We start from the raw sequence: 9,814 nt of genomic DNA on the forward strand, positions 1-9,814 counted from the left end.
TATGATACATAGTAAAAACTCGTATGTTTGAGTTTATTGTCCACCAAAAACCATGTACTGGTTCTTTATTATAACTCCACGGCTTAACTTTGAATGCAAGGGGAGATCACATGTAGAATCATTCTCCCAAAACTTGGTTGGACTCCTGTTTTCTCGAGTTCTAACCATTAACAATCCGCTGTTAAAAAACGAAGTCCCTTCCGCATGCCCGCTGTCAGTAGGCAGTAATTTTTAGGTATGCTTTTGGGGTAGTTTGGAAATAAAACACTGCTTTTTATGACTTGTTACGGTATTGTGTTGTATTGTATTAAAAGTTAGTATTGTAGGTCAACCTCCTACAAAAACTGGAGAAGGAAATCATCATCAGCAGCAGCCTGCTCAGGTCCAATGCAGTACGAAAGTCTTTCCCATTGACCTCCAACCCCTCCTGTCCTGTGCTAATCGAGTCCACTGTTTACCCCGAAATTATTCATTTCATCCCTACATCGTGTTGTCCGACTTCCGCTTCTTCTAGTCCCATCTGTTGGTATCCACTCTGTTACCCTAATTGTCCACCTTTTGTCGGTTCGTCTCACTACATGACCAGCCCAAGTCCATTTCTTTTTTCTTTATTTGAAGTATGATATCGTCAACTCTAGTTTGTTCTCTGATCCAGGTAGCTCGTTTCTTATCCCTGAGTGTTATTACTAACATTATTCGTTCCATGGCCTGTTGAGCCGACCTAAGTTAACATTCTAGTTGTTTGGTAATGCGCTAAGTTTCAGCTCCGTATGTCATTACCGGCAGTATGCACTGGTTATGGATTCTTCTCCTGAGTAACCGAGGTAACCTACTTTTTATTATTTGGGAGTGCTTGCCGGTGCTCCCCAGCCCATACCTCTCCTTCGCCGGATTTCTTCCTTGTGGCTGGGGTCAGCACTAACCGTCTGTCCGAGGCGTTATATTCTGTTACTTCCTCTAGCGTTTCGTTTTCCTAAGCTAAAAAAGGACGTTGTTGGCATGCTTATTCCTTATTGCTTTATATTTATTCCTATTTAAATCGAGTCCCACGGCGGTGCTTTCTGATTGTAGTTCCTCAAGCATTCTTTGCATGTGTTATGCAGACTCACTCAGCAAGACTATGCCGTCCGCAAACCTCAAATTACTCAAGTATTCGCCGTTTATCATTAAGCTTATGTTTTCCCAGTCGAGCTTGATATGAAGAATGAAATCGATGCACTTATTTCTTGAACATGACGAATAAAACACGCCGAAGATGCTGGAACAATTTATTTTCCGTCAGATGTGTTATTGCGCTAAACTTCGTTAATGCCAACCGGGAGAATCTGCTGCAGAGAGGGATTAAACTGTCTGAAAAACTGGGACTTCCAAACCTCCCGCAAGAAGGGATCGAGGAACTTGGAAATTATTTCAACCGCTGTCCTGAAGACCGGTCCGGCTCCTTCAAAAACTAGATCAAGATCCTCTGTGGCAACAAGGAGGTTTGGTCCCATATACTGCAGCCTAGCATCTGATCCGGAACCTTCGACGTTGAGCTGAACCGTGAAGCGAGAATATCCGGCGACCAGGGTTATGGTGCCTTCGTGGCCGGAGCAGCTTCTCCAGGGCACAACCAGACGAGCACCACCGTCGCTGACTATGTCGAACTGGACCACCCGAGTGCCGTTCACGCAGAATCTTTCGAGCGGGCCGTAGCGTTTTAGTGTGTCAAGGCCAGTAGCTTGCATTCGGCCGGTCTCGAAGAATCCGTCATAATCGACGAACGCAGTTTTCGTTATCTCCCGTTCTTTGGGTAGCCGTGCCAAAAGTTGGTTGACCGCATACTCCACGTTCAGGTCCGAGAAGTCGCAATCGTGTTCTCCGAACTCTGTAAATAGATGCATATTGGGGCACTCGTAAAACACGTGATATGGGAAAAATACGTAAAAATACGGGAAAAATACACGTCATATGGGAGAAATACAGGATGGTATGTACAAGGTTGATTTCCAAACTATACTTCGATTTTTTAATCAGGACGAAGAAAGTTCTGGGCAAAAAATTTGCGTGTTCAAATACGAATGCAACTGCTAATATTTGAATCTGAATGCGCATTGTACCCAGTTGCGAAAAAGTCTGCATTAAAGTCACAATTGGTGGCACTCCTGTTCGCCCTTTCTTCTATTGCGTCGTGGTATATGCTTTCTTTAAAAACAAGGCACCCGGCATCAGGAACATGTCCCGGTCATGTTCTTCGTGAAAGAGCAATAATGCGAAGAAGTGCTTCAGAATCTAGCAACAATGATGCACTTAGCCAAAACGTGGATAGACTTGCATGTATTACGTTTTGTTTTCTTTAAACTTTCACGCCAAGCCCCTATTACAGAGCTATAACACGTACAAAGATGTGGACACCTTGGATATCAAACGTTCAAAATACAAATGCGCTGCACGCAGAAAATTGTGACGCCCCAGCTACCGCAGCACGTGTCTTTTTAGCGTGTTTCGTCTCTACATTCTTTAAATGTACAATTTTTTTTTTCACTGAGTCCCACCCCAACAAAGTTTAGGTGATTGCAAGAAGTAGCGAAGTTTTGTATCTCAAAAGGCCAGAGGTATTTTCCTGTACTTCACAAAAATAATGATATCAATTGATATGCTGGTCCTTTTAGGTAGGCTTTTAAAAAAAGTCTAGTTGTGTTAACTGCTCACCAAAATCAAGAGGGTTGGCTGTAGCCGACAATGCCAAGCACACTAGAGAGATGAGAGCGGTAGTCGCCGCCATCTTCGTCCTAATCGAGAGGAATGAAAAGACACAGCAAATGAGCGTTGTGATTTGCGAGAACAGCTATTTTATTATAGCCTAGAACACCATGTATTGACCGTTATTTATTCTCGCTCTTTATTACCCACTCCAGGGCGCAGGTATTACCGTATTTACTCGCGTAATGAACGCACTCGTATAATGAACACACTCCAAGCTCAGTCATCCAAATTAGGTTTCGTTTTTTCTTCGCGTAACAAGCGCACCCCCAACTTTTTAACCCTGCAGTTCCACGAATGGCTGTACTGTAGCTTTCCCTCTTCACTCGCTCCCGCTGATGATGATCGCGCATGTAACCTGTAGCCATCTCGCAGAGCAAAAGCGAACAAACACTCCGGCGCGACGTCGTGGGACAGCCAGTCAAAACGACACGCACTCGGCTCAGTCCGCTGAGCGTCTAGCCATACTTTTTTTCGGGATAGTGTTCTTGCTTGCTCGTTTTTCTGCTCGTCTTGCATCTTTCAGTCGGTGATGGGCCGAAATGGCACTTACACTGCCAGTTTTATCTTCAAGGTTCTGGAATCCGCAGTTAAGTATGGTAATCGTCCTGCGATATAGGCATTTAGGAATTGACGAAGTGAAGCCTTGGCAAACGAAGATGAGTGTAGCTCAATAAAACCGCTGTTTGTTTACCAATTGTGTACGCCTATATTTACTGCAAAAGGTAGATTATCCAATCCATCATTTTTTTTCGTTGTGGCCTTCTTTGGTCACTTCGAAAAAGTTTCCTGAACACTACCCCGCATAATAAACGCATGCCAAATTTTGCTTCTATTTTACGCGAAAAAAGTGCTTTCTTTACACACGCACATACTGTATACGGGGGAGTACTTTTCACAAAGCGAAAAAAAGAATCAAAAGAGCAATTTGTGCGATAGTGAGAAAATTGCCATAATTAGAAGGTGACATAATTCAGAAGGGAAGAACATTTTTTCTTCTAGGGTAGATGATGCTAGGCTCTAGTTTCACAGAACCGTCGGTTTTGAGTAGTTCCGGCAATATCAGTTAAAAAATGATTTCTCGTTTATGGGCGCCAGAAATGACTGAACGAAATATTTAGTGCCTTAACCGTTAAAGGGGCATTTCTGATGCTCTGCAGTTTGCCTGGGTATACAATATTAAGCGTACAAGTTGAGTTGAAGCGATGCAATGGTTGGGAAATTTATGAAGCAAGGATAACCACGGGAACTGACAATGCTCTGAAATGTAGCAAAGCGAAAGGATACCCTTTACGCGAACTAATCTGTTACCCCTGCCAATGTACAGGGGAAAGGAATCTGTTGTTCCTTATTATTTTGTCGCGAATGATGGAAGTCGATTCAGACAGGAGTGCTTTACTTTGTTGTATTGAATGCGAACAATAATGTACAGGTGACGCTGTCGTATACAATTTTTTTGGTTGTTGTAATCTTGAATGGCTGTGACTTTGCCTAACTTTTCTTGATTTAGTCATTGTTAACTTCGAGGCTGAAGGCGTAGTAAAATTTTGTTGTTTTAAAGAAAGTTGTTTTCTGTTCTATGGCTTTTGCTGCGGGCTGATGCTGCACTTCAATTAATTAGGGATTTGTTATGGACTCATCCTTAAATCTTTCGAAAGTGTAGGTCAAATAGTAGCGGTTATATATTATTAAAAATGAAGGAAAAAATTATTTCATTAATGCATAAAATTGGTGTACAATTTATTCCTCGTCAGGGAGCTCAGTACGCGGGCTTGGAGAAATTCAGCGTCTTCAGCCAGTCATCACCATTATCGTTGTCGCCGTCGTCATAAGGACACCAATGACTCCGTAGCCCAGGGCCCCGACATTTCTAAAACCGGCACTACATACAAGTGCCTGAATAAGGGAAAGGCACCATCAGAGTTCGACCCGACCCCGGGAAAATGGATAGAGAAGACTATTGCGGTAGACGCGAGGCCCAGTAGAAGGTTCTGCATTGCCACTATGACGACAGACGAAGTCTTTTACATGGACATTGCGGGCCATCCGCGAAGAGTATGGTACAGGGCCGCGGTAATCCACGAGCGAATGCAGGTTTACGGCTTCTCATTAGGGGCCCCTACCTAAATTCACGCGGAAGAAGTAGCCGTTGCTCTCGCAACCTTTCCCGATCCTTTAAATGGTTGTAGCGAAAAGCTCTCCGAAGTATCGGCTGAGCAGTGGCGGTGATCCAAGCCAGCTCGAAATTCCCACACACTCCTTCCGAATAGAATAACGTGAATTGAAATGACCGTGTGGGATTTTCGAGCTGGCTTGGATCACCGCCACTGCTCAGCCGATACTTCGGAGATCGTTTCGGTACAACAACCTATCTGTTTTGGAGTAAAGATCACCAGGGCCCAGCAGAGAGCAATGCCGCCAACCCCGCAGTCCCCACAATTACCTACCGGGCACCCGGCGTAACTCCATAAGACCTGAAGTCGGATATCTCTCCATTATTATTCTTTACAGACATTTCCACCCACTCCAGGGACGAGCATCGTCGAAACCAGAGACCCTCTAGGGGAAAGGGGAGGAGACCCTCAGGGCAAGGGGAAAGAGCGAATTCGTCGCCGCCTCTATGCTAATACGCTACTGTGCCCGACAGCCATAAAACACCTGTATATTTCTTTCACTGGCCTCAATTACTGCTGCGGAAAGGTGGCCGACACCTACCACATGATATATGTATTTTATATAAATTATTCCCTCCTTCTCCCCAACCCTAACCCTGAGAGAGAAGGATGGGAGGCGGCCTGGTCGGCGGCCTGGACCTACCAGCTCAGCCGGAACAACGGTCATGATTAATAGGGTCCCTCAATAGAGACTTCACCTGGTGTTGCAATGGGATGGCTCTCCGCTAGGTACGGCTCTCTCCAAGATACCGCCCTGTAATATGTCCAAAAACAACTGTTTTTTTACCACCACCACCGGGGTTAGCTTCTCCGCCTTTTATGTTCGTTCCTTCCTGTCGAACATGTTGCTTTTGAGATGAAGTCGTAGTTCATATAAAATATTTAGAATGAACGCCGGATCTGTGCTGTTAGTGAAAACAACCGCACATTTATTAGCACAGAAAGATTAGCATTACCCTTTACGTTTGGTGTCCTTACAATACTATGTGCTGGACGTATTACATGCCGTTCGCGAACCACACATGAAATACATGAGCTCACGTTTATACCTTTGCAACGCGTTGCGCTCCCTCCTAATCACGCATGAAAGTGGTGCTGCACAAGCTTTCCTAAAAGTCTGCCCACCCAAAGACGAATAACTTACCTTGCAAGCCAAACTTCGCAACTGAAATGGTTGATGGTGGCAGTTGCTGACACCGCTCAGAAGCAGTACGGGACAATGCAGAGAGACGTGGGAACGCTCTGCTTTTTAACTGCTCGCTTCGGGGTTTTGTGATTGTCTTTCTTAGCACTTTGCTGCGCAAATCACAAGTAGCCACAGCGGCCTTGAAATATCCGAGGTGCAAAGCAAACACTCGCAGATGTAATTGGAAGAACGTGGCACAAGAAGGATGTGGCGGCTTCCTGAGATAGCGGGAACACATCCGTTTGTTGAGTGTTAATCTGTAACAAGAATATCGGTTCACTGACCTCCGTTCATAAAGTACCGACAGAATGACAAAGCAAAGCCACCGGATGTGGCACTCTTGCAGCCATTGGCGATATTTGAGCACGAAATATCACGATAGCAGCATAATTACCCCCCGTCGCCTGGCCTGTCCGTGCCATGATAAACAGCCTGCGTGGCCGCTAATTAGATCTGTAGGGGTGGGATAGCTCCAGCCAAGGTCGCTATAAGCTTAACAGTGTACCCGGGCAGGACTTGGCGCTCGCCGGCTAAGGGTCTCACTTTCGGGCGCTACAACTGGGGCTTCCTTCATACCTATCTCAGCTTATTTTGTGGATGGGGACCTTTGAATAGGTTGGAGAAAGATAGATAGAGTGTGTGGTTTAGCGATACTGACAAGGTTTGTCCAGCAAAGAGCCTGACATGCTACGTCAGGTGAAAAATAAAACGTAGAGACAAGGGCTTACAAGAGGTACGCCACAGTTTCTACGTACGGTCCGACCCCTTGGGTCGAAGCGATGGCGTGGGGACAGGGGTAGCGATGAGGCCCCACCGGAAATTTTATAATTTAAGTGCTGAGATGTGATAGATACAAACTGTTACTTGCAGCCTCATCAATAACTACTAACAGTAATCCTTTTGTCTCCGAAGCTTCGCACCAGGGTTTACTGGCTTCCAAATCTCCTCTCACCACGGCAATCCACATTATGAGATATCCAACAAAAAAAAACAACAAAACAAGGGGCAACATTTCTGCACTTTGGCCGCCGGGCTCGGAAGGTATTTCGTCTGGGAAGAGGTGGGAAGAAAATAACCGAAAGGCCAGAAGCTTACCCAGATGTTGATACCGGTTTGCTACCCTGCACTGGGGGAACGTAGTTAATGGGATAAATGAGAGGGCAGGTGATGGGGGAGGAATATGAGTGGGAAGACGCACATTGCGGGAAGGGAAGTATTGAGCACAACAGACGTTCGTATAAACTTGTATAGCTCAGAAAACCTAGTAAGGCTTTTATCACCTTCGGCTATGTAGATTGCAGAGACCGATTACGTACGATATTTTCTACTCCAAAAAGTATACACTCCAACCTCATTGTAACGTAGCGGTATATTACGATATAATGGGTATAACGAAGTATAATAAATTTCTTCAGGAATCTTCGTAGAGAACCATGCATTTCTGACCTCGTGGTAAAGAAGTAAAACTGACCTGTCAGTGGGTATAACGAACTACAATAGTCTCGTCACTACAATAAAAACTCGACCATGGTGCGTCAAGTATTCCGCAGAGTTCGACATAGTTTGGCGCGGCTGTTTTGAAACTCCCGTGCCGACATCACGGTCATGCGCAGCCACGCCACGCGCAGCCTCTCTAGTTCAGGCATGGCGTTTTTGTGGCAACGCCTATGCCGACGCGTTCACTACGGAGGAGCTGGCCTATTCTTGTCACCGGACAAACCGACGCCAGTGATGACGAATACGACGTGGTATCCCATGCACACACGCTCGATGTGCCTACGTCGTCGCAGGCGCTAGTAGATGAGCTTGAACGTCTACGCCGTTTCTTTTGCGTCCACGGCGACGGCGAAAACTGCATCAACACGAGGGCACTGCTGAAAAGGAAGTTTTTTGCTTGCCATGTACGAAATGGAGGAGCATCACCGACATTTTCTCTGCTGCGTCTAGCGGAGAATACCATAGGCAGCGGACAATACCATAGGAAGGATGCAGTGATGGCGTAGAGGTAGAGCATCCGCCTCGCGTGCAGAAGGACCGTGGTTCGAATGCCGGTGCCGGACAATTCCCACCGGATTAAAAAAATCCGTGTATTGATGGAATTGCACAAAGGGGCTTGGGGTGTGGCCTGACTGCGGCGACCATTGCCGGAAATGCACTCTTTCACCAGAGCAGGATTGGCCACCCTGGTGTGGTAACGGCCACAACCTCCCATGAATACGCCAATTAACCAACGGCCCTCAGTCCCCAATGGCTGCGAAGCAACTGACCACGGCGGTGGTCAGACCTGTGACGCAGCAGAGGGTGCTAAAATTCCCTGGATCCGGACAGGTCGCCAATGGAATCTGAACCTGGCAACGTTTAACGCGCGAACCTTATCTAGCGAAGCGAGTCTCGAGGTGTTGTTCGAGGAATTAGAGGGCATTAAATAGGATGTAGTAGGGCCTAGTGAGGTTAGGAGAGCAGGCGAAGCCTTTACGGTGCTGAAAAATAGACACGTCTTATAATACTGGGGCCTAGAGGACAGCAGAGAACTGGGAGTGGGACTTCTAGTCAATAAAAGCATAGGTAGCAACATAGAAGAATACTATAGCATTAACGAAAGGGCAGCAGGTCTTGTAATTAGGCTCAGTAAGAGGTACAAGCTCAAGGTGGTGCAGGGCTACGGGCCCACATCCAGCCACGACGACCACGTAGTGGAACGCCGCTATGAAGATGTGGAATCGGCAATGGCTAAAGTAAAAACGCAGTATACTGCAGCTATGGGGGACCTCAATGCTAAAGTAAGCAAGAATCAACAAGACATGGAGACAAGGCAGTTGGGAACTATGATCTGGGCTGTAGAAATAGCAGGGGGACACACTAGTTGAGCTTGCAGAACGGAATAACCTACGCATAATGAATACCTTCTCCTGTAAACGGGAGAGTGTGAAGTGGACCTGGAGGAGCCCGAATGGGGAGCATAAAAATGAAATAGACCTCATATTATGCGATAACCCTGGCGTCGTGCAGGATGTGGAAGCACTCGGAAGGGTAAGGCGCAGTGACCACCGTACGGCAAGATCTCGAATTGGGCTAGATCTGAGGAGGGACCGCAACAAGCTAGTACGAAAGAAGCCGATAAATGAGCTAACAGTAAGACGTAAAGTAGAAGAATTCAGGATAGCGCTGCAGAACCGATATTCAGCTCTTAACGAGGAAGCCGAGCTTACGACACAGGAAGCCAGTGACAACCTTACACGCGTTATCACGGAGTGTGCAGTAGAAGTAGGGGGCACTATGGCTAGACAGGATACTGGTAAACTTTCACAGGAGACGAAAGATCTAATCAGGAAACGGCAAACCATGAGAATCTCTACCGCAGCTGACAGAATAGAACTAGCCGAGCTCTCTAAGTTAATCAATAAGCGTAAGACAGCTGATATACGGAAGTATAATACGGAGAGGATCGAATACGCTGTAAAGAACACAGGTAGCCTGAAAGCTGTAAAGAGGCGTCGTGGCGTGGGGAAAAATCAGATGTATGCACTTAAAGATAAGCAACGCGATGTCATCACAAATAGTTATAAAATAGTCACAGTGGCCTAGGAGTTCTACAGGGATCTGTACATCAAGGATAATGCCGGGACATCCAGGATAATGCCGAACGAGACAGTAGCTCAGAGGAGATAGACATCCCACCACTAACGACCGAAGAAGTAAGGAAGGCTTTGAA

The 9,814-nt window shown here is 46.2% G+C and overlaps 1 protein-coding gene across 1 annotated transcript; it reads right to left on the reverse strand.

The window, feature by feature from the left end:
• Positions 1-1,254: 1,254 nt before the first annotated feature.
• Positions 1,255-6,161, reverse strand: LOC144139543 (uncharacterized). Its single transcript, XM_077671853.1, has 4 exons — positions 6,061-6,161; positions 5,615-5,670; positions 2,692-2,771; positions 1,255-1,867 (listed from the first exon to the last, which is right to left on the reverse strand). Exons 3-4 carry the CDS (start codon positions 2,762-2,764, stop codon positions 1,296-1,298), a joined length of 645 nt encoding a protein of 214 aa, XP_077527979.1. The 5' UTR covers positions 2,765-2,771; positions 5,615-5,670; positions 6,061-6,161; the 3' UTR covers positions 1,255-1,295.
• Positions 6,162-9,814: the final 3,653 nt, after the last annotated feature.

This window comes from Haemaphysalis longicornis, unplaced genomic scaffold, assembly GCF_048455015.1.
Source record: "Haemaphysalis longicornis isolate Haplotype H1 unplaced genomic scaffold, Haemaphysalis longicornis Haplotype H1 scaffold_5, whole genome shotgun sequence".
NCBI classification, from domain to species: domain Eukaryota; kingdom Metazoa; phylum Arthropoda; class Arachnida; order Ixodida; family Ixodidae; genus Haemaphysalis; species Haemaphysalis longicornis.